This window comes from Leptodactylus fuscus, chromosome 1, assembly GCF_031893055.1.
Source record: "Leptodactylus fuscus isolate aLepFus1 chromosome 1, aLepFus1.hap2, whole genome shotgun sequence".
In the NCBI taxonomy this organism is placed as follows: Eukaryota; Metazoa; Chordata; class Amphibia; order Anura; family Leptodactylidae; genus Leptodactylus; species Leptodactylus fuscus.
In genome coordinates this window covers 27,483,256-27,508,724 of record NC_134265.1, presented here as the reverse complement: position 1 = coordinate 27,508,724, position 25,469 = coordinate 27,483,256, and the positions used below count along the sequence as shown (strand labels likewise).

The 25,469-nt window shown below is 45.7% G+C and overlaps 1 protein-coding gene across 2 annotated transcripts in view; it reads left to right on the top strand.

Moving 5' to 3' along the window:
• Window positions 1-25,198, top strand: part of SMAD2 (SMAD family member 2) — a 38,330-nt gene extending 13,132 nt beyond the window's left edge. The window contains exons 2-11 of one of the 2 annotated variants that reach the window (XM_075269029.1): window positions 722-985; window positions 9,244-9,333; window positions 12,371-12,564; window positions 14,478-14,612; window positions 16,486-16,560; window positions 17,310-17,363; window positions 18,175-18,387; window positions 18,474-18,611; window positions 20,022-20,166; window positions 23,419-25,198. In XM_075269029.1, coding sequence (XP_075125130.1) covers window positions 750-985; window positions 9,244-9,333; window positions 12,371-12,564; window positions 14,478-14,612; window positions 16,486-16,560; window positions 17,310-17,363; window positions 18,175-18,387; window positions 18,474-18,611; window positions 20,022-20,166; window positions 23,419-23,542 — 1,404 coding nt within the window. In that variant the 5' untranslated portion in view covers window positions 722-749 and the 3' untranslated portion in view covers window positions 23,543-25,198. The remainder of the gene's footprint in view (window positions 1-721; window positions 986-9,243; window positions 9,334-12,370; window positions 12,565-14,477; window positions 14,613-16,485; window positions 16,561-17,309; window positions 17,364-18,174; window positions 18,388-18,473; window positions 18,612-20,021; window positions 20,167-23,418) is intronic. The other variant, XM_075269039.1, reaches the window with a different exon arrangement.
• Window positions 25,199-25,469: the final 271 nt, after the last annotated feature.

Below are 25,469 nucleotides of genomic sequence, written 5' to 3'. Positions count from 1 at the left end.
AACCCCATTTTTAGGTTTGCATTCTCCTGCGGACACTCTGACTCTCTGTAATAGATCCTACTTTACTCCATGTCCAAGCAGTTGGCGTAGGACAGAGACGGTCATCTGACCAAGAGCGGCAGAGTGCAGAGACATCCAACCCCCATGTCATAAAATGGGGGCAACGGGAGCTCTGAGTCTTGTTCATTTACTTTCCCTGCTATGTCTCTGAGTCACGAGATTGACCCCATTCTAATCTATTCTATTCTATTTTCTGTATTCTATTCTGTATTCTCTTCTATTCTCTATTCTCTTCTATTCTCTATTCTCTTCTATTCTCTATGTTCTATTCTAAATTCTTCTATTCTAAATTCTATATTCTTTTCTATTCTATTCCATATTCTATATTCTATTCCATATTCTATATTCTCTTCTATATTCTCTTCTATATTCTATTCTATGTACAAGTAGGAGGGGTAGAGCGGAGTTGGGTGTGTGACCCAGAAACAGAGCTGATGCAAAGGAACAAGACTTTCGCCCCCCCCCCCCCCCTCCAAAGAATAGGGGCACTGAGGGGTCGCATATATAATAGTAAGTGGGCTTATCCTGTATAGTGAATTAATTTTTATTTAAAAAAAATAAATGGAGGAGATGGATCAAAACTGCTGGGTGGCCAGAGGTCTCTGGGCGGGCACCCCTTGTCTCTCGGCCCCTCACTCAATATATGCTATATCTCTTTTAGGTGAGGCATAAGTTGAAACTGCACCATTATGTCCTCCATATTGCCCTTTACACCACCTGTTGTAAAGCGTCTCCTGGGATGGAAGAAGTCGGCAAGCGGCACCACAGGAGCTGGCGGCGGAGAGCAGAACGGGCAGGAAGAGAAGTGGTGCGAGAAGGCCGTCAAGAGCCTGGTGAAAAAGCTGAAAAAGACGGGACAACTGGACGAGCTGGAGAAGGCCATCACCACGCAGAACTGCAATACCAAATGCGTCACCATCCCAAGGTATACGCTCAGGTTACCGCGCACCATCCTGCTTTTGTCATGCGGATGAGCCGGCCGACGTAGTCTCCGTTTAACCCCTTTGGCAGAGCGTGGCTCGGCCCAGTTCTCCTAACCCGTATTACATCACTAACATTTGTCGTAGCCGATGTGACAGGGTCTTGTGCTGTTTGAGCTTTTTTTGTTATAATTCACTTGACAAGGTTTTACGGTTTTCTGTAACAGCTGGAAAGTGTTTCTGCCGGATCCCGCTCTTTGTGCCTTAAACCAATGTGTGAGACCATCCCTTTATTTAGGAACTCGCAGCGTCGCTGCATTACTCACCCCAGTGACGTCACCGCTTCCTGGTGGTCTTGCGACATATAGGCCGTGTTTATCAAGCTTCTGTGTACTCGGTTACCGTCTCCTCACATTTCAGCTACTTTGCAGCATATATGAAGGAAATGACCGCTAAAGCCTGTTACTTTATTATCAGGATCCATGAATGACCAAAGGACTTTGTATACTTGGGGTATGTTCACACAGCACTGGATTTGTGGCAGATTCCACTCTGCTCCGAAACCAGTCCTCATTCATTTCCATGGAAGGCAGAATTTTTCAGCAGGGAAAAAATTCTGTCGTGTGAACATACTGTTATAGAGACTTTTTCAATGCTCCTTCTAGTGCTTGAAAGATCACCCCCCCCTTGTTTTCACCTTTTTCAATAAGTCACCCCTTTTTTCTAGCATGGGTTTCTGTGCAAACAGGAGGTCTCGCCCTGCTGCCTTTATATATGGAGAGCTACCATGTGACCTCAGTTTTAGTTTCTCTCCCCCCTCCCCCCCTGTTTTTCTGTCCTAATGCCTCCTTGCTCCTTCTCTGCCCCTCGTACAGTCTACACCCCATAGTCCCCTTCTCTCTCATACTGCCCCATAAGTTCACACCTCTCACACAGCGGGTCACAGTGTCCCCATTACTTACCTCAGTGTTACCAGCAGCGATTGGCGCAGCCTCCAGGACCTTTGAGGACTATCCTCAATCTAAGTTCCTGGAGGGTCCTTTTTAGTATTAGCGTTGCAGTATTATGCAGAAACACGCTCCCATAGAAATGAACGGCCGCTTCCATTCATTTCTATGGGAGCGTGCTATTTGAAACGGCTGTTCCGAATAGTGTTCGCTCATCTCTATTAATAAACTGTCCATGCTTTCTCTGTAGGATGTCCCGCTGTTGATGTAGCTTGCTCCTTGCTCCTGCATGTTCTTAATTCTGCGAGGATATACATGGCCTTGCAGATTTAGATGCTGACCACCCCGGACTTATTTAGGTAATGGCACTCAGCATCCGGTTAAGGTACAGATACTCTCCACCTATAAGTGAGATATACTATACATAGAGGATGCTGTTTGCTGCTAGTCAAGTGACGTAGACCAAAATGGGGTTTGGCAGGCACAGGTTGTGCTTTCTCTTTTCCTCCCGGTCAGTTTTGCCATGAATGATACTTAACCCCTATCCGTGGCATTGGGGCATAAGTGTCAGATTGCTGGGACCAACAGAGACCTGAAAGACTCCATATATGAAGGAAACATAACATGACCTGTATACACCATTGTCTGCTATGGAGCTTAAGGACAGGACAAGGACCCGAAGCCAATTAGCAGTGAATGGATTGCTGGTTGTGGAATTCACTTGCATGGGGGAACATTTGGGTTCCAGCAGTCAGACCTCAGCAATCTGATGCATATCCCCTATTAAGTGTCTTTAATTGGGAACCCCCTTTAATGATGCTACCAATCCCTCTAAGACATAGTGCTGTCTTTTTTCTCCCCTTGTGAGGTTGACCTACATGGGCCCATTGCCCTTTATTTCCGTGTAAATTAGTAGAGTACATTAAAATAACCCAAAAAAACTGTTACCAGAATTGTTCAGCAAATTTTAAAGGAATTTTTGAGCATTTCCTTGATATATTCTGAAAAGTGGACACACTCCTTAAGGGGCAGATGATGCATATTGCAGCTTCTTTCTTTTCTTTCCTTTCTTTCTTTCTTTCTTTCTTTCTTTCTTTCTTTCTTTCTTTCTTTCTTTCTTTCTTTCTTTCTTTCTTTCTTTCTTTCTTTCTTTCTTTTTCTTTCTTTCTTTCTTTTTCTTCCTTCCCTTCCTCCCTTCCCTCCTTCCAGTCTAGGTAGATCTGTCTCCATAAGATGGAGGTTCCTGCTCACCAGGGTGTTTGCACCAGAGGAGTCCATTTCACTGAGCGAGAGACGAGTTGACCCGTCCTGATAAGGGCTTGTCTATAAAGTTTACTTTGGCTTTATTTCCTTGGTCAACACTTCAGTGCCATTTCAGAACTCCTAAAGCTGAATGCCATTTGTTCACCTTGACCTGCCTGTCGGACCCATGGTCCCCTGACGGCTCGTGCCCATCCAGGGAAGCGCGTCGCTGCTTCACGGGAGATTTTTTGTCTAGTCCGTCCTGCTCACGGTGTCCTCCCTCGTGACTGCTCTCGGCCATTTCACTTTGTCTCTTGTGATCTTTCTATTGAACGTAGACAAAGAAGAGTTTTCATTTCATCTTCACCCTATAACTTCTTGACCACTTATATGCGATCGGTGTGGATTTGACACCTGATGTGCCGTGGCCTGATGACGTCACATGATATTGCAGCAGTTCTGTTCCATTCAAGTCAATGGGGCTGAGCTGCCATGCAAGGCTTCACCTCTGTATTCAATTATCTTCTGCCAAACCCTGAGATTTCTTCAACTGCTTGTCCTGTGGGTTTGTCGGGTGTCGGACCCCCATTGATCACATATTGATGACCTAGCCTAAAGATAAGTCATAAGTGTATAAGTCACGGAAAACCCGTTTAAAGGGATCCTATCATTGGATACCCTTTTTTTTCTGACTAATTAGGAATAGCCTTAAGAAAGGCTATTCTTCTCCTACCTTTACTTGTCTTCTCCACGCTGCTGTTTGGTAGAAATCCGGGTTTTCTTCGGTATGCAAATGAGTTCTCTCGCAGCACAGGGGGCGTCCCCAATGCTGCGAGAGAACTCTCCAGTGCCGCCTCCATCTTCTTCTGGAATGGCCTCTCTCTGTCTTTTTCCGTCGTGGGTTTCAATCTTCTAGGCCTTGGGCCTCAGACAGAGCCGACTGCAAATGCCGGTAGTCACAAGAAAATGGCCGCTTATGCCAGCTTACTGTTTAAGCGGCCACTTTCTTGTGGCCGCCGGCATGTGCTGTCGGCTCTGTCTGAGGCCCAAGGCCTAGAAGATTGAAATCCACGATGGAAGAAGACACAGGGAGAGGCCGTTCCAGAAAAAGATGGAGGCGGCGCTGGAGATTTCTCTCACAGCATTGGGGACGCCCCCAGTGCTGCGAGAGAACTCAATTGCATACAGACGAAAACTGGGATTTCTACTGAACGGTGGCGCGGAGAAGACATCTAAAGGTAGGAAAAGAATAGACATGTTAGTTAGAAAAAAGGGTATCCAATGATAGGATCCCTTTAATACCAAGATAGAAAATGTGATAAAATACTGTAAAACTGGCGTCGTTCTTGGTGTCTGTGCACATTTACATTCCCGCCTACAACACGGACACCGTTACATATAGAGGATTCAATATGGGTGGGCTATGCTTAGGATAACCTAGTACAAGGCCTTAGTGGGGGTGCAGAGCTCCGGCCCCTTTCCTAGCAGTCTTTTATAATGCCAGTATACAGGGGGCCGATAGCCTTTCCAGCACAAGATGTCCACCTGTTGTTAGTGGGAGCGGAGAGTATATAACCCATTCACATCGCTGCCTATGGCGTCCTAGTTTGGTGAAATTATAGAACCCGTATTGGGCGTCACAAGCCATAGAGTCTTGTCAGACGTTCCCCTAGTTATCTTAATGGAAATCTTCAGTCATATGGACTGGCTGTGTGTAAATATGCCCTAACATACCCTTATAGTCATACAAGCCATATCGTGGCTGCAAATGTAATGACCTAAACTAGAAGCATTGTAGGTTCCCAATTTGGGGCTTCCGTGGTCGGGATTGGATTTGCACCCATATTATATTATTTTCTGTGTGTTTTGGTCTTCAGACACTTGCTTTGGATTCGTGTTCATCTGTTTATAGCCAGAATGGCCGTGCGGGGTTGTCTCTTTGTCCGTGTTCGCACTCGGGAGCTTCAATAGCAATAAGACTTTCTAAGACCCGCATGCAGACAACGTGGACATGTAACCAGGCTGGGATTATATGGAATGGGCAACAATAGGATCCTATTGAGTAAGGCTGGGCTGGACAGGTTGTAGGTTTACTAAGAATCCTAAATCCTTCCAGTCTTTATAAGGCAGGGTTAGTTAGCTTATATGTACAGTATGTGTGAACATGGCCTTAGAAATGTTTTGTATTGGGATATCTGCTCTGCAATTGAACATCCGATGTGGAGTAAATGCCGCCATATAGCATTGGCTTTGTCTTTAACTCCTACTCCATAGAATATGTATGTAATGTGAATGTGGCCTACGGCCTTATTTACACCTCCACGTGTGGCGAGCACACAATCTGGTCATACGCTGTCCATGGTTAATCAGGTTTTCATGTATGTTAAAGGGATCCTGTCATTTAGATGACATTTTTTCTAAGTACCAGGTTGGAATAGCCTTAAGAAAGGCTATTCTTCTCCTACCTTTCATTGTCTTCTCTTTGCCGCCATTCGCCTACAATCCCGGTTCTTGTCGGTATGTAAATTAGCTCTCTCGCAGCACTGGAGGCGGTCCCCAGTGCTCAGACAGCACTGGGGGCGTCCACAATGCTGCGAGAGAATTCTCTCCAGCGCCGCCTCTTCTTCAGCAGTGTCATCTTCAGCCTCTTCTTCCGGCGGTGGCTTGTAACTTCTAAGGCCTCTGGCCTTGGGCAGAGCAGACTGCGCATGCCCATAGGCTGCGAGGAAATGGCCGCTTGCATAGTATTGTAAGCGGCCATTTTCTCGGGGCCTGTGGGCATGCGCAGTCTGCGCTGCCCGAGGCCTAGAAGTAAGAAGACTCCGCCGGAAGAAGAGAATGAAGAGGCCGTTTCTGACGAAGATGGAGGCGGTGCTGGAGAGTATTCTCTCACAGCATTGGGGCCGCCCCTAGTGCTGTCTGAGCACTGGGGCCCGCCCCCAGTGCTGCGAGAGGGCTAATTTACATACCGACAAGAACCAGGATTGTAGGCGAACGGCGGCGCAGAGAAGACAACAAAAGGTAGGAAAATAATATCCTTTCTTAAGGCTATTCTGACGTGGTACTTAGAAAAAATGTCGTCTGAATGATAGGATCCCTTTAAAAAAAATAAACCCCAAAAAACTGAGCTACCACGCTGCCCTGACCTTCAGTACATGTGGTGTCCATGATGACCACAGGCTGCCTGCGCACCTATTGATTTCATTGGGCACAAGCAGATGTTGTCTATGGGTCCGTGAAAAGCACGAACAACTCTCAGATGTCATCTGTGTCTTGTCCCTTTCTCAGTGACCTGCAGACGTAAAAGTTTAGAAACCAAAAAAAAATCTCATTTTTCGTGTACAGATGTCGGCAGATTTGTTCGCCAGCGGACAGAGTTTCATCGCAATAAGTGAACAGATTTCTCTGATAAAATTACAATTGAGTTTAGTCCAATTGCATTTGGCTCGTTGCCTTAAAAAAACAAAAAAAATTAAAAAAAATGTCAGTGTGTGTTGACTGTCTCCTCGCGCGTCCTACGTTGTGTAATCGCGTCTATTAAATTATCTCTTGTTTGCTTTGCGGCCTCTCAAATATTTGATAAAAATACCAGAGGTCAGCTCGGCTGCAGCCATGGAGAAGACATGGAAAGTATTCTAAAGTTCCAGGGCTAAGTTCCATTTATCACTGGTTGTTTGGTCTGCGCCCGCTCGTATGGGAGCTGTGACCTCACTAGAGATGACACCGCTCATGGTGTTCTTTCCAATGCTCCTCAAGGCGCTGATATCAGCAAGTTATAGGGAACGTGCCAGGACACTAAGCAATCCACACCCCTATGGACTGGGGGGCGGGGGGTCATGTCCCAAATAACCCTGTTGTAAAGTCTTTACACCCCACACTCTTTGGTGATTCAACGAAGCCCTGCACGGGCGCCGGGGCCAAAGGACACTCTGCAAATATAACTTTTTTTTTTTGTAAATGGATGCACGGACAACTTTACAACCGGGTGACTTGGGACGCGAAAACCCCGCTCCTTCAGGACCAATTGGTGGTTTAGTGTCCCAAATCGACATCACAGGTCCCCTTTAAACCTAAGAATCTGTCCGTCCAAATGTACAGCCTGTAGGACAGCAAAGTAAATATCATGAGGTTTCACAGGGAACAAAGGGGGGACCTTCAATGATCTAAACTGACCCAAAATGAATCCAAATTGAGCAGGTTGTAAATTTTCCAACAGCATTTGTAACTAAGGGTAAGTTCACACAAGGTTTTTTGGTCCGGAACCTGAGGCGGAGGTTGTCTCAATGTCCGGACCCAAATACGGGTCGCACACTCCAGATTAGGCCTAGTCGGGAGTGTCTTCAGACGGATGTCACGAGGTGAAGCGGCCGGAAAGAACGAGCATGTCGCTTCTTATTTCCTGGAGCCGGAACGAACGGCTCCTGGAATAAAGAACTGACCCGCTCTCGTTGATTTCAATGGGAGCTGTCGTTTTGGTCAGGATTTTGAGGCGGATACAGCCTCCAAATCCTGACCCAAAAAATCCCCGTGTGTTACTTTCCCTCTTCTGGCCTCACTGTAGATTTGCTTAGGACATAGACTTCCAGGTAAGATCCCGTATGGATTGAATGCACATATGCAGGTTACACATCAAGCCTCGTACAGACTACATACGGCACTGGCACGCGCGGCTCCACATAAGGCTGATATCTTTGATTTCTTCATATTAAAGGCCCTGACCTCAGAAGGGGCTGCGGACATGTTTGACCTTCCTCACAGCTTCATCTGTTCACTTTCTATAGGAGTAAACCACAAGCACAGCGAGGCGCGGATTGCTCAAACTCCAGCTGCTGGACGCACTTCCCTATTTTTGTTTTGTTCTTCCATTTGTTAAAGTGGCGGTATTAGAACTAGGAGGCGTTATACAGAACATGGGGGGGGGGGGGGGGAGACACTTGGAGCTGACCTAATCCTGGCTGACTGGGATATGAGGGATTTCGGAATATTTATGACACTGCGGATCATATGCAGGAATAGAAGGCCCTCAACTCGGTCTGTGGAAGTGATGGCGATACCTGAGTCTCGTCTCCATCAGTCCCATAGACTTTGGGGGCACGTGCTCTGCTCAGAGTCCTTCACAATATGGGATCTGTGAAGACCACGGACTTGTGATGGGCCATCATTATTAAAGGGGATTTGTCTTAGTTAGGTCATCCCTCCCAGATTGGTGGCGGTCTAGCACCCCGCGACCACCACCGATCAGCATTCAGGTTCTTGTGACGGACAAACAGCGCTATATATTGCATAGTGGTTGTGCTCGGTATTGCAGCTCTTTAATAGGACCGAGCTGCAAATCGTGCGAGGCACAGACATGAAGTAGAAGCGGCGATTCATTGTACACAAGGGGCCTAATGTCACCGGTTCTGGCTATTCTATTTTATGTTTTACCCAGCCATTTATTCTGCCGTATTTGGAGCCTGGAATTTATTTTTATTTTTTTTGTTTCCCCTTATGGGACAATTTGTGTCTTCCTTTCTGTGTAGATTAATGACGGTGAGATTTTGCCCCTGCAGCCAGAAGTACGACATTGTGCACGTATCCTAGGCCGGGCTCGACGTCTCGTGATATTCCTACGATGACCATGCAACGTCCATTATAGTGTTACATCTGATCCGGATACTGTTATTTAGTCATGTCGCTAGGGGGCGCTCTCTATATTGCTACCTGTACATTGTATAAGTCTGGGCGCACCACCCTGGTCCACGCCGTGACTTGCGTGTTGTGTCCAGTCACTTTTGGAGTGGGGGTGGGGGGGGGGGCTAGTCACCAACCTTCCAGGCTGCATTGTGACCTCCATCCAGTCTCCGCTCCTCTCTGTCTTCAGCTTTTCCACATTTCGTCATAGCTTGTACCTTCCTCCGATCACTCCTTCCATTTAACCCCTTCCTTTACACTAACGATGCCATTCTCTCTGTATCTTCTATGTGAAGGAAGTGTTCTGTACATTTTCTCCATGTTTTGACCTCATGGTATATCAAGTAACCATGCTTCCATTGTTCACATCAATTTTTGTTTTTTTCCGATTTATTGCACAGCACTTGCTCTGAAATTTGGGGACTGAGTACACCAAATACCATAGATCAGTGGGATACCACAGCCCTTTACAGCTTCTCTGAACAAACCAGGTGAATATTCTGCACTCTGTCGCCTAGAGCCGGGGAGGGGGGAGAGGGTCTTAGACGTGTATGGCAGGATGCTTCTTCTCAAATCACTTTACCAATACCTTCTGGATGTTACGTTTTTTTTTAATTATTATTTTGATTATTTTATTATTTTTTTTCTCTTTTTTATTTGGTTTATTAGCTGATGTTTTGACCAACGAAATCTGATTTATTCTTATTTTTTAGTGTATCCGTTGGTGGACGGCGGCGGAGGTAGCCCTTCTCTGATAAAGCATGACATCACAAGACAAGGCTTCTATGATGTCATCCTTCCCTCCACGCAGTTCGATTGGCTGTGGCGACTCCCTCCCCGCCGCACCACGCAACGCCGCGTACATTAGCACAAACGGACCCCCGAGTCTAGTCTTAGAGCTTCGATCCATCATTCCACGGTTCTTTTGCCAGCCATTCTGTATTGATTGAGGAGCCAGAGAATTTACCATCAAGTTCCATGCTTCAAGCAATACTAGATATTTCTTGTTTTGTTTTATTTTATTTTCCGTCTGTCTGTTATTTTTGTTCATTTCATAACCATTTCCCACCTGCATTTGTGTATGTACATCTGCAGTTAGTCTTCATGGTCTGTTGTGCGAGTAGCAAGAGAGGGAAGGGGCTTTTCAAGGGGTTACGGACGCCATTTTGCAGCGTAACATCTGGGTTTTCCCATTTCCGTTATTCTGCTGTTTCACCAGAGCAGAGGAACGAAAATAACAGCGGCGCCGGATCCGTCACGTGGTGGAGACCAAAGGCATTGACTATAATGGGTTCTGCCAGGTTTCCACTATGTTGTCCCTTGTTTCATCAGACAAGGTAGATCTGCGCGCTTTGCTGCTGTCTGCCATTTTTGATGCCATTTGCTACGGTAAGCCCCGCGGTTGCCGATATAAACAAAGCCCTAAACTGTTATTCAGATGGTTATATGAAAAATTGTCAGACCAGGGGCCTGTTCACATGGAGAAATCTGCTGCTGAATTTTAGGCAGATTCCACCCCAACATCAGTAACCGATTCCACCCCGATCCTGTCTCCTATTGGATCCATTGGAAGGCAGAGATTGGAGCAGGATTCTGAGATAAAGGCGCAGTGCTCAGCCGTGTCCGCACGCCGTTTAGGCTGAAGAGAGGAAGAACGGGGAGCAAAGGGGGTGCAAAATGAAGAGGAATCCAAGGCTCAAATTCCTATTCCGCCATGTGAACTAGACCTGAGGGGGCATTCACACGGAGTAAAGCGGCGCTTATCGCGGCAGAATCAGCGCCGATAAAAAAGACTCCCATTGAGTTCAATGCGTTCCGTTTTCCATGCGGAACACATTGAAATCAATGTCGGAAGAGGAATTTGAGGCAGACTCTCCCACACCCAGATCCTCCTCCTTTCCTTTGCCGCAGAGCGGATCGGCCCGGGCGGCAGACTCTGTTCCTGTCTCAGTCGTGGTATCTGGCAGTATTAAAAGGGGTTATCCAGGATCTGAATATTTTTTGATAGCGATGACCTATCCCTGAACGGAGCATAGAAGCCATATACCAGGTATACAGCTGGACGCAGCCCTGTTCCTAGTCAAGCGAATGAGAACGGTGCTGCAGTTCCAAGCACCACCACTAGAGCATATGGAGCTCAGTATACCGGTCCTGGACTGTATCTCCGCTCCCATTTGTATTATCAGATCTGGCGTTGGACTCCGATCTGTGGATAGGTCGTAAGTATCAAACATGTTCAGATCCTGGACAACCCCTTTAAGCCGAGTGCTTATGTTTGTCAGTATTGATAACAATAGGAGGTGGAATCTGCCTCAAAATCCACCATGTGAACATACCCTTATACTTCTCATTCCTGTCGAATCCACTTCTGGCTTTGGTTCAAAAACGTCATCAAAAATGGTAGAAAAACCTTCAGGTTCCGGCTTGAGTCTACTTATAAAGGTTTGTCACTTCTCGAACACCTCCCATTACTATATCGTACTCATCCCGAGCTATTGCCCGTATTACGCTTCAGAGCTGCAATCGCGCTTCTGCCGTGGAACGAGAACACTTCCCAGAATGTAGATTTTCGTTCCGTAGCCTGAAGAATTGTAATTTCAGCTCTGGAGTATGATACAGGCATTAAAGCAACCTCTGGGTTCTCATCTGCATCCGGTGTCTCGGTTTAGAAAATCGCAGGACGAAAGAGCTGCTTCAGTTTAAAGCAACGGATCCCATTCTAGAGAGTGGGGTCCGACGGGCACTGCCCTTCTGTCCGTTGTTCTGATCCTACAAGAGACTCCGCGATGCCGATGTAATGTCCATATAATAGTGACCAAATCTTTACGTGGATTCATCTCTTATGTAAAATGGCGTCCAGTAGAGGGCGGGGCTTCTATCTATGGAGGGGGGTGGGGGGTAATAAATGCTTTTATATTGCCACGCTGCTCCTTACTGCATCTTGCGGCTGACAGTGTTATCTGCTTTTCTACTAGTCGTAAGTGTAGGTAACCGCCATTGTAGAGCAGACAGCAGGGGGTGCTCTAGGTACGGTCCTGACTTTCTCTTCAGGATGGTTCTGCTGTGCAATATGCCGCCTCCTTAGGATACATGTCAGCGTCTCGCTTCTATGGCTTTGCTGTTTTTGCCGTCTTTGTGTTTTGCATGGTGACCCGGCCTCCGTTTTTTGTGTTTTTTTGCTGCAGCTTTTCTCTCTCTCTCCGCTTGGTTCTATATACTCAGCCGCTCCAGTCTTTCGAGTGTGTCTCCATGTTTTTTTTTATTTCTCTGCCTCTCAACTAATGGTCTCTTTGCCAGGTGTCTGTGCTCTGTGTAAGTGGCGGGCGCACAAGTCCACAGCCCTCCCCGTTTCGGCGAATGCTCAGTGACCTCGCTCCTGCTTTCTCTGTGCACTCTGTCTCTCTCTCTTTTTATCTCTTCCATCTTCTCCTCCGGCTTCAGTGTCTGCACATGTAACATGATGGGATGATTTTTAAAGCTTTTTTTTTTTTTCTTTTTCTCCCTAATATCCATTCTTGCTCTGCCCAGGTCTCTAGATGGCCGCCTCCAAGTGTCTCACCGCAAGGGGTTACCGCATGTTATTTACTGTCGTCTTTGGCGCTGGCCAGATCTCCATAGTCACCACGAACTGAAGGCCATCGAAAATTGTGAATATGCTTTTAATCTTAAGAAAGACGAAGTTTGTGTCAACCCTTATCACTATCAGAGGGTGGAGACTCCAGGTGAGTGCACGCTTACAATGGCGTTATACTGGGTACATGTCATTTTTGGGGTACGGGCCAATATCAAAATCATAATTAAAGGGATTCTATCGTTAAAATCACATTTGTCTCGATCACACGTAGGAATAACCTTAAGAAAGGCGATTCTTCTCCTGCCTTTAGATGTCTTCTCCATGCCGCCGTTCGGTAGAAATTCCGGTTTTCTTCGGTATGCAAATGAGTTCTCTCACAGCACTGGGGGCGGGCCCAATGCTGTGAGAAAAATCTCCAGTGCCGCCTCCATCTTCTTCAGGAACGCCCTCTGTGCGCGTCTTCTGGAGCTGGGTTCAAACTTCTATGCATGCTCGGGCAGAGCCAACGGCGCGTGCCCACAGGCCACAAGAAAATGGCCGCTTACACAGCTTACTGTGTAAGCAGCCATTTTTCTTGTGGACGCAGACATGTGCAGTTGGCTCTGCCTGAGGCCTAGAAGATTGAAATCCAGGACGGAAGAAGATGCAGCGAGAGGCCGTTCCATAAGAAGAAGGGGGCGGTGCTGAAAGTTTCTCTCGTAGCATTGGGGACACCCCCAGTGCTGCGAGAGAACTCATTTGCATACCGAAGAAAACCGGGATTTCTACCAAATGGCGGTGCAGAGAAGACATCTAAAGGTAGGAGAAGAATCGACTTTCTTAAGGTTATTCCTACGTGTGATCGAGGAAAAAAATGTGATTTTAATGATAGGATCCCTTTTAATAGTGCATTTTACCTCGATGACTGGCTATGATTTAGGTCACACCATTTTTAAAGCATGACTGTGTTGGGCGAGGTTCGCCCAGCAGTTTCATTGGGACCAAGCATGTCCAAACTGAAACTGCTATTATATTCAGGTTTTTTTTTCTTCTTTTCCCCCAAGTATAAATAGCGGAGGCTCAAGGGTGGTGGTCAAACACAGTGTTACTCACCTCTCCTGGGTTGTGCCGCGTCGCCCTGATCTCTTTGGATTTTCTGACATCTGGTGACTGCTGAGGCCTGTGATTGGGCCTCAGGGATCATGTGGTTTTGCCATGTGACAGATGAGGCCCAATCACGGGCCACAGAGGTTCTTGATGTCCATCAGAAGACTGGAAGAGAAGATGGAGTTACGCTAGAGCCTAGGGGAGGTGAGTAATGACTGAATCAAAATAACCAGCACAAAATCATATCCGTTATCCAGGTTTCTCTTATGTTTATCAACTACTTGCCCCTGCCCTTCTATAGGGGACCTGTTACTGTGCCCTCACCAGGGACAAGATTGGGGAACCCCATCTTTGAGTCAGGGTACAGATATGACCTCATCTATAAGTTAAATTATTTGCCGATTCCACCAAAGACATGCAGGAGATTACATTTCTTTCCAGATTTTGTTTTATGGGACAAGGTTCAAGCAACCACACCGCTGAAAAGAAACTTGTGGCACGTCAACTATAGCCGAGGGTTCTGGCGTGCTCTTCAGCCTTTGTAAAGGGGTTATGCCATGACCTATTTATCCTCTATTCATAGGATTGAGGATACATTACTGATCCCGAGACAGAGTGCTGCACTTTTGGATGACTTCGGTGCTCCCTTGGAAGTGAATAGTAGCAGGGAGTGTCTGTGTTCATCCGCCCGGTAAAACGCCCGTTCTCAGGACTGGCGGGGGTCTCTATGGTCAGGCTAGCCTATAAATATTTGTTATGGCATAACTTTTTTACAGTCAGGCTAGCAGTATGGGAGAGGGCAGTACAATTTGGGGCTTTAGTATGATGCCATGAACAAGCCCGTGACCTCCATACAGTCGGTCTTATGTAGCCAATTGTGTCATTTATAATCCCCTGGAGACCCTACGGGAGAGCTTCATCTGTATTGTGCACCTTCCCTGTACACTGATATGTAGTATTCTCTCTCCCCCATAGTGTTACCACCTGTACTGGTGCCGCGGCACACGGAGATATTAACAGAACTTCCTCCGCTTGACGACTACACGCATTCCATTCCGGAGAACACTAACTTTCCAGCAGGAATCGAGCCCCAGAGCAATTATATACCTGGTAAGTGCATGGGATGGTCTTATTGTCATTAAGATTACTCCAATTAATAATAATATAATAATACATTTTATTTATATAGCGCCAACATATTCCGCAGCGCTGTACAATTTGTAGGGTTCAAGTACAAAGAAAAAGATACATTACAAAGAAAGTCATTTCACACAATGGGACTGAGGGCCCTGCTCACAAGAGCTTACAATCTATGAGGTAGAGGGGGTGACACAAGAGGTAGCAGGGGCGATATTGCTTATGCAGAGGTCAGACAATGTTGTAATAGAGGTGACTGTCATTACACAAACAAAACTTTATGAGCCGTCAACAGTCGTGTCCTGTAACATGTGGATGGAGCTTGGACCTGTAAAGTTAGCCTGAGATGGCATCATATCATGTGGGGTAATGTGGGAGTGGGACAGAGGAGGTTAAATTTTGGGGATTCTATTTATAGTATAGAAGGGTTTACATTAGGAATTGTGATAGGCCTGTCTGAACAGATGCGTCTTTAGTTTGCGTTTGAAACTGTAGAAATTGGGAGTTAATCTGATTGTCCGGGGTAGAGCATTCCAGAGAAGTGGTGCAGCTCGGGAGAAGTCTTGTATACGAGCGTGGGAGGTTCTGATAATAGAGGATGTAAGTGTTAGGTCATTGAGTGAGCGGAGAGCACGGGTTGGGCGGTAGACAGAAATGAGGGAGGAAATGTAGGGAGGTGCGGCATTATGGAGAGCCTTGTGGGGGAGGGGGATAACTTTATATTTTATTCTATAATGAATAGGCAGCCAATGTAGTGACTGGCACAGACCAGAGGCATCGCTGTAGCATCTAGCCTGATAGATGAGCCTGGCCGCTGCATTCAGAATAGATTGTAGAGGGGAGAGTTTAGTGAGGGGAAGACCGATTAGTAAGGAGTTACAGTAGTCAAGGCGAGAATGAATCAGAGAGACAATAAGTGTCTTTAGTGTATCTCTGGTAAGGAAAGGGCGTATTCTGGAGATGTTTTTGAGGTGGAGGTGACATGAGCGTGCGAGTGATTCAATATGAGGGGTGAAGGAAAGGTCTGCGTCAAACACAACCCTGTGGATCCGATATCAGAAAATCACATCCACACACTGCACAAACTGTCCTGCACCGCGGATTTTAATCACCCAGCCAGTCAATTGTTTCTTCTTATTCAGACACCGATTTCAGCCCTTTGCAATGCAAGATCCAGGGTATCTTGCAACGCAAGACCTATGTGTAGCAAAATTCGCCAGCCATTACCAAAGGGGGATCCACTACAGGATGTCTGCAACAGGCTTCCCACTATGAACTCGCAACATATGTCCTGAAAACGTTGGTTTTTTTTTTTTTTTTTAACCGGACACAAAGTCAGACGTGCAGGACTTTGTGTCCGGTTAAAAAACAAACAAAAAAAACCCTGTTTCGCTACCCGTGCCCGTTTTAGGCGATCCTGCTGGGTTTCCGTCTTCTGCCCCGAGAAACTGGATAGAGGACGGAAACCTTTTCAAACTCAATCACTTGAATGGGTTTGGAAAGTGACCGCCCGTGTGCGTCTTCTGCATCTAACCGGACACAAAGTCCTGCATGAACTTTCAGTCCCCCCGCTGTGCTGACCGCTGGGGACCGGGCACTTATTCCCTGTGCTGTGTATAGGTGGTAAGTTTTTGCCTGTTTCTTCCTTCTTTCTATCTATCTCATTCCTAAGGGTGCATTCACTCTTCGTGGTCATATTGGGATTTTTGCAAAATTGCAGAAAGAATCTTGACTGAAACAGAATTGTGACATATTTTTATTAAGGTTTCTTGTCATTGAAGATTTCAGGTTGTTGATTTATCTCATATTGTGTATGGTCAATAGTTAATAAATTCTATTTCTACAGAAACTCCACCTCCGGGATACATTAGTGAAGATGGCGAAACTAGCGATCAGCAACTTAACCAAAGCATGGACACAGGTACCCAAACCTTCAGTGTGCTTGTATAGATTTAGGGTTGGGGCCTCGATGCACGGTGTGGACATACAACGGCTCCATTACATCTGAAATAGAGTTAAAGGGGTTCTCTGGACTTTATCAGTTTATGACTTGCCTATTGACGTCCGGGGTCCTACACCCAGGGCCACCACAGATCAGCAGGTTATAGTGGTAGAGGGGCTTCCTCTTCATTGGCCATGTGATGCCTAGTTTATCTGTCATATGACCCATTTGCAGTTCAATCCCTTTCAAATGAATGGGCTGAGCTGTGATACCGAGCACAGCCACGTTACAATTGACGGCGCTGTGCTTGGTATTCATTGAAGAGTCTGCAGCTCTCACATGAATGCTGATGGCTGGTGATTCCAGCTGACCTTTAATTCATGACCTGGTGTAAGGATAAGTCATCAATTAGTAAGCCTGGAAACCCCTTTTAATAATGGTGACATTTTATAACAGATGTCTCCTCGTATCGGGGAGCTGGAGCTTGTACTGTGCACATATCTCAATACACACACAGCTTTATGATGCTTGGGATGATGAAGGGTTAAACATACAGGGTAGAGGTTGCGATGCAGCCCCCGCCCAGTTAGGGTTAATAATTACAATCCGTTATATTGGTTTACTGTCACTTCTATAGACCCACGAACGACAAGTGTCAATTTAATAAATCCTTGTCAATATGAAGGTATGTCAGTAATGAACTTGTGTTGTGTCCCTTTAATACACAGGCTCTCCAGCCGAACTTTCTCCTAGTACACTTTCTCCAGTCAATCATAACCTGGGTAAGTCTGATAAGAAGTAACATAGCTTTAAAGGGGCTTTCTAAGGTTAAAGGGGCTGTACAGGACTTGGACAATCTAGTTGCTTTCCTGTCAGGAAGTGACATCGTGTCCAGGGGGTCACATGACCAGGCTACAGACGTGAGGTCACTTCCTGAGAAGAAGAAAGCAGCCTGCACAGCCCCTTTAATTATATTTGTTGTCCTATTGTTAGGATAGGTCATCTATATCAGATTGGTGGGCGCTAGGTTCACACCGGCGGTAGGGTTTCCGTTTGTGGGGTCCACCTGGGGACAATTGGAATGACCTCTGAGTGTATCCCGTGATCCTCTTACATCTACGGGATCTTCCAATCTGAAGAAAAGGAGCAGAACAGGACCTTTGGGCACTAGAGATGAGCGAGTATATTTGATTGAATACCCCCCCTGCATAGTTTTTGGTGGGAAAAAAAAAAATGCGCCAGGGAAGGTGGAAAGGGAATCGAATGTTTACCGCGTGGTATTCGATCAAGTACTCCAATAACTATGCAGGGGAGGTATTCGACCGGATACTACTCACTCATCTCTAGTGGGCACCACTCGGCCCATCAGTACTCCAAATAGAACTCTTACAAAACACTTCCACCCTCAAGTCAGCTGTCCAAAAACAGGGCCGCCTTTTCCCGCTGACTGGTTCCTATTAGGACATTGTGCTGCTTATTACACTCCGTCCATTATACCTTCTCATAGTCTCCTTTCTTACGAGGAGGATAATGTCTTCTGTCTTGTTTGCTCTCTGATATGTTTTTCTCAATTTATTTTTTATTTTTTTGCAGATTTGCAACCCGTCACTTACTCAGAGCCGGCTTTCTGGTGCTCCATAGCTTACTATGAACTGAATCAGCGAGTGGGGGAAACATTTCACGCCTCACAACCTTCCCTCACAGTTGACGGTTTCACGGATCCGTCAAATTCCGAGAGATTCTGTTTAGGTTTGCTGTCGAACGTAAATCGGAACGCCACAGTGGAAATGACTCGGCGCCATATAGGTAATGTGATCAGCTACAGGTACAGAGTCGTTTTTCTTTCTTTTTTTTGATACACCCTATAAACACAATGTTCTTTGTCCTTGCAGGAAGAGGAGTGCGGTTGTATTACATTGGGGGAGAAGTATTTGCAGAGTGCCTAAGTGATAGTGCTATTTTTGTCCAGAGTCCTAACTGTAACCAGCGGTATGGTTGGCATCCAGCAACCGTGTGTAAGATACCGCCAGGTAAGTGCAGCCGCGCCGTACACAGGAAGCTAAAGGGATCGGGAGACCGTCCATTTTTAGCTGAAATAGGGGCTTCACAAAAAGTAATGGGCCGGAGTTTTCAGGGACATATTAATGGATGACCTGTCCTTATGATTATCGGCAGGGGTCCGACACCCGGGCTGGTAAGCATTTGGATAAGTGTTTCATCCTCTTCAGGACTAGCACAGCGCCACATATTTGTATACCAAATCAATGGGGCTGAGCTACAATCAGGCCATGTGATCAACGTGACATCACATGACCTGTGAAGCAAAACGGCGCTGATAAAACGTCTCAGGAACTTGAAGTAGATCAACAGGATATAAACTAACCCGAGCAGGAATCGGGCCAAAGAAGAGCGCTCACCCAAATAACTTCGGATCACTTTCTTTATTGCGATAAGGAATGCAGATACAGCACAACACGTTTCGGACCCATACGGTCCTTTATCAAGTGCACAGTTGCTGGCCTGGATGGCTCGATTTCATCCAGGCCAGTAACTGTGCACTTGATAAAGAACCGTATGGGTCCGAAACGCGCTGTGCTGTATCTGCATTCCTTATCATAATAAAGAAGGTGTTCTGAAGTTGCTTGGGTGAGCCCTGTTCTTTGGCCTGATTTCTGCTCGTGTTGGTCCATATCCTGTGTGACGTTGAGCTGTCGGTCATATCATGTACAGTGGTCACATGACCATGTCACTATTCTGTCCCATTCAAATGAAGGGAGCTGAGCTGCAATACTGAACACACTAATATAATATATGGATATGTGCTCGGTAAGCAGGTAAGGGGCCACAATGATCAATATCATAGCCACTGACAACCCCTTTAATTAAGGGGAGCTACTGTTGCAGCCGGCTGCCTTGCAGCCGGTTGCCTTACAGCCAGACACACTTACAATCAGATATATGGTGAGCTGGCCCTTTGGTTTGACTAGCACTGATTTGTAATAAGCAATCACTTTATAAGATAGTAATACTCCTTTAAGATTTCTTATTAAAGGGGTTGTCCAGGACCTAAAGATAATTGAAAGTGATAACCTATCCACGGGATCAGTCTGGGTCTGACACCCGAATCCAGTCCTGACAGAAGTCACACGTAAGGTATATGGTCAGAAGCGCCCCTGTTTAAGTAAATGAGAGCAAAGCTGCAGTCCCAGGAGCCACCACTAGTGGGCATAACGGTTTGCAGTGGCTTTAACACCCAATTGGGATAGGATCTAGGTGTCTGGCCCTGACTGATCTCATGCGGATGATCTATCCTGTGGATCGCCTTCTGGTCAAGATATATGAACCAGAGCAGCGAGCTCTATTGTAAGAAGCTATGATGGAGCTGGACTATCCGTGCATTGCCTTTCTTCTGCTCATTGTCATTCTGTGTCTTCTCATAGGCTGCAACCTGAAGATTTTCAATAACCAAGAATTTGCTGCCCTCCTCGCCCAGTCTGTGAACCAGGGCTTCGAAGCAGTTTACCAGTTAACCAGAATGTGCACCATCAGAATGAGCTTTGTAAAAGGCTGGGGTGCCGAATACAGGTGGGTAACCCGTCACGGGGCTTGTCCCATCCTCTGTTACTCACACACAATACTGTCGTCTTTCTGAGGTTCATTACACTCTTAGAGCTCTTTCACTCGGGACAAGAGGGGCCGGATTTTAACGCCGAATCCTCCTCAGAATCCGCCCCCTCACAATAGATGTCTATGTAGACCGCTAGCTTCCTTTTTTTTCGTGAGCGGTATGTTCCCGCTCACGGAAAAAAGAAGCAAGCTGCCCTTTCTTCAGGCGGATTCCTGATTTAGCCTTGGTGTCCGCCTCGCGGCAGCACCCTCTTATCTAGGCCCAGACACCTGGGCCCTCTGTGGATCAGCCGTTCGAAGTGGTAGTGGCATCTCTTCACATGCTTGTGACATTACATTCATTGGTCACGGAATGATCACAGCTCCATGCGATTCACGTGATTAGACTGCGCTTCTGTGCTAGGTGAGTACTGTAGATGCTGCGGCCTCCTCAAACAGCTAATCAGCCATGGTCTCGTGTGTGTGTAGGACCCCCGCAGATGTTTAATTGATCTTTCCTAAGGATAGGTCATTAATCCAAGTCTCAGAAAACCACTTTAATATGATCAGATATACATATGGTATTACCCCCACTATAGTTATAGTACAGTCCAAAAGTTTTCTGTATTTTCATGACTACGACAATTGAAGATCACACTGAAGGCATCAAAACTATGAATTACCACATGTGGGATTATATACTTAAATCTTTCTTATATTCTCGGTTCTTCACAGTAACCACCTTTTGCTTTGATTACTGCTTTGCACACTCTTGGCATTCTCTTGATGAGCTTCAAGAGGTAGTCACCGGAAATGGTCTTCCAACAGTCTTGAAGGAGTTCCCAGAGATGCTTAGCACTCGTTGGCCCTTTTGCCTTCACTTTGCGGTCCAGCTCACTCCAAACCATCTGGATTGGGTTCAGGTCTGGTGACTGTGGAGGCCAGGTCATCTGGTGTAGCACCCCATCACTCTCCTTCTTGGTCGGATAGCCCTTACACAGCCTGGAGGTGTTTGGGGTCATTGTCCTGTTGAAAAATAAATGATGGTCCAACTAAATGCAAACCGGATGGAATAGCATGGCACTACAAGATGCTGTGGTAGCCATGCTGGTTCAGTATGCCATCAGTTTTGAATAAATCCCCAACAGTGTCACCAGCTTGGCCCCCCCACACCATCACACCTCCTCCTCCATGCTTCACGGTGGGAACCAGGCATGTAGAGCCCATCCGTTCACCTTTTCTGCGTCGCACAAAGACACAGTGGTTGGAACCAAAGAGCTCATATTTGGACTCATCAGACCAGAGCACAGATTTCCATTGGTCTAATGTCCATTCCTTGTGTTCTGTAGCCCACACAAGTCTCTTCTGCTTGTTGTCTGTCCTTAGCAGTGGTTTTCTAGCAGCTATTTTACCATGAAGGCCGGCGGCTGCACAAAGTCTCCTCTTAATAGTTGTTGTAGAGATGTGTCTGCTGCTAGAACTCTGTGTGGCATTGACCTGGTCTCTAATCTGAGCTGCTGTTAACCTGCGATTTCTGAGGCTGGTGACTCGGGTGAACTTATCCTCCGCAGCAGAGGTGACTCTTGGTCTTCCTCTCCTGGGGCGGTCCTCATGTCAGCCAATTTCTTTGTAGCGCTTGATGGTTTTTGTGACTGCACTTGGGGACACTTTCGAAGTTTTCCCAATTTTTCGGACTGACTGACCTTCATTTCTTAAAGTAATGATGGCCACTTGTTTTTCTTGCCATAATACAAATTCTAACAGTCTATTCAGTAGGACTATCCGCTGTGTATCCACCTGACTTCTGCATAACACAACTGATGGTCCCAACTCCATTTATAAGGAAAGAAATCCCACTTATTAAACCTGACAGGGCACATCTGTGAAGTGAAAACCATTTCCGGTGACTACCTCCTGAAGCTCATCAAGAGAATGCCAAGAGTGTGCAAAGCAGGAATCAAAGCAAAAGGTGGCTACTGTGAAGAACCGAGAATAGAAGACAGATATTCAGTTGTCACACTTTTTTGTTACAATATGCAAATCTGTTTTCCATGATGTAACTGTACCTGGTAAAAATCCCACATCATTGCGAAACAAAGGCCTCTGGGAAGATCAGGCATGATGTTAAAGGCAGCGCCATCTATTGGGCTGCATGACTGAGGCTCTGTCTTCCTAATTACATCATAGAAAACAGATTTGCATATTCTTCCCATGTTCCTTTGCAGTGGAGTGCTCATGGCTTAATAAGACTCCATACACCTAAATGGTGGTCTCTCCCTATGGAGTGACGATATCCCCCTAACTTTTTTGTTAAGTATATAATTCCACATGTGTTACTTCATAGTTTTGATGCCTTCAGTGTGAATCTACAATTTTCATAGCCCTGAAAATACAGAAAACTCTTTGAATGAGAAGGTGTGTCCAAACTTTTGGTCTGTACTGTGTGTGTGTGTGTGTGTGTGTGTGTGTACTGTATATATAATATAATATGTCTACCATAAAGGATTATCATCCATGTAGCAATAGATGGAGATGCATGTAACATGTACGCTGACCTCAATTTAGTATATTTGCCATCTATATGAGGTCACTAGGACATCTCATAAATGTGTGGTTGTGGGGGACCAGCACCAGCGTTTTCCGTAGAAGCGGTGCTTTCGGGAATCGCAGCATTTCCGCTGCAGGTATCTTTCTGCAATAAGATTCACCCATCCACTTTGCAGAGACTGTCTCCGCCACGCGGGGCCCTGGCTTTAAGTTGACCATAGCACATACTGCCCTCACATCTGTAATCGGGAAGGAGAGGGCTGTATATGGCAGCATGTCACCCCTAGAAGTGAGGGCTCATGTATGCAAAGCTTCGTTCCCATGACCTCCTTTTCAGGGGGATGTAGTTGCACCTCCATACACGTTACATAGTCACGTGTAAGGGTCTGTTCACAGTGGAATTTTTTTGGCAGCCGATTTTGAGGCGCAATCCACCTCAAAATCTGCTGCCAAAAACGGTTCAGATAAGGCTTTTTTCTTCCGCTAGTAGTGGAAGTTAGCGGCTCCTATTGAAGTCAATGGGAGCAGATTTTGAGGCGGATGCCTCCGTGTGAACTAGCCCTAAGGGAACTATTATTATTCCGCTATCCTCCTGTTCAGTCACACATTCAGCATTAGTCTCCTGCAGTGATGACCTCATTGCTCCGTCCTTACACCCCATCTCCATCTTGTATCTTCTTGCAGGCGACAGACAGTCACAAGCACTCCCTGTTGGATTGAACTTCACCTGAATGGACCTTTGCAATGGTTGGACAAAGTGTTGACTCAGATGGGTTCTCCTTCAGTCCGTTGCTCCAGCATGTCCTAATGGGGATGGGGGACTCCTCCAAAAAAAATTTTAAATTTTTTTTTTTTTTCCCTCCCATTTTTTTTTCTTTTACTTTTTCCATACCAACTTTTGGGTTTTACCCCCCTGAAGTCCAAACAACAGAACTTTACAAATACAGCTCGTCTGTCCTAGTATTCGTGTATGGTTCCCATGAACTGTTTACAATCGTATCTTACGAACCAAGCGAGAAGCACTCGAGGTCCCATCAGCTTTCGAAAGCACCTTGTTTAACCGAACATCCCATAGAAGAAAGCGCAGTGTGAATTCACTCCTTACCCGGAAGCTATATTCTAAGAGGACGTTTAATGTATTATTGGGCATCTAGTGGACGTGTCCGAACGGTTTAATGATGACAGGAGTAGCCCTTACGTATTTGTCATGTATAGTTAACCTGTTTTTGCTGTTATACATTTTTAGATCCCCCCCTCCCCCTCCTCAATAGGGTTTGTCTGCTTTTTCTTATTTTAGCTGTTCCGAAAAAGGAAAAGAAAAAAAAAAAAATCCAACCATGGGTTAAGTTTTCCATTATTATTATTATATTCTCCTTTTAGCTTACCTGTAATTTTTAATTTTTTTTTTTTGCCTATTTTATAAGTCGGCCTAGTCATGTTGCATCCGCTTGCTCAGTTTCCTCATGCAACCATATTTTCTGCAGCTTTGGACTACTTTGCAACTTTTTTTTTTTTTTTTAATTTTTCAGGTTTTTTTTTTTTTTTTTTTTTAGCAGCGCAGACGGTGAAGATGAAAGAAAATTAATTTTTTTTTTTTTTTTTTAGTGCATATTATTTTGGACCCTTGGACACTACATTTTGCACCCTATCAAAACTTTTTTTTTTTTTCTTTAGGATCACGTTATGGACATGCAAGGTTAGGGACGGGAGGGGGTCAAAGGTTCTGTAGTAAAGGGTACTCCGAATTAAGTGTACATCATCTTAACATACAGTACTTGTTCTGTAGCTGTCTGTCCACCTTTTATAAACGTGACGGTGTCAGACTCGCCTTTCTTCTTTCTCTCTCGCTATCACCTCGGACTGTATCGGTGACACTAGCGTACTTTGTGAGTACCGCTAGTGGAAGTCATAGGTTTTCAGAACAAAACTAAGCAGCCGGCGTTACTCAGGCTTTATCATTCGGCTGATTCGTGGGCTGTGAACCGGCCACAATCCCAGGGTTCCGCCTACAAAATGGACACCGGTCCGGACGGCCTCGCGTCTAGTTACGGAACTTCTGCCCCGTTGATGGGTACTTAAGCACCGGACCTGAGAACTCCATACTGTTCTGCATATATTGCAGTCCCAACACCAAAAAAAAAATAAAAATTATATATATATATATCACACTGATGTAAAACAGAAAGCCAAACCATTGAACTGTAACTGGCAAAGCATTTAACATTTGTGAACTAGTTTTACCAGTAGATTGGTGTATTGGTAGAACTTGTGAACTTGACGTAAGCTTTGTGCGTGTTGCATTTGCCGAGTATGTGAATACACTAATAATAAAAAAAAAAGAAAAAAAAAAGGATCAATTCTCACACGGTGTGGTGGTGGTGTTGTCTCCTAGAACCCGCTGTCTGCTACATTTCTGTTTTTAATGATTTAATATGACGTTGTCTGTGCTGTTTTATTTTTAATAATTAATAAATTTTTATTTATATAGCGCCAACCTAGGCTGCAGCGCTTCATGTACAGACAGAGAGTGAGACATTACAGAGTGATATATCTGTTCACACAATAGGAATGAGAGCTTACAACTGAGGCGGAACAGGTGACACGAGAGGTAAGGGTTAAAGGGGTTCATGGATGACCTAGGACAGTGATAGAGAACCTTTTAGAGACCAAGTGCCGAAAGTGCAACCCAAAACACACTAATTTATCGCAAAGTGCCAACATGGCAATTTAACCTT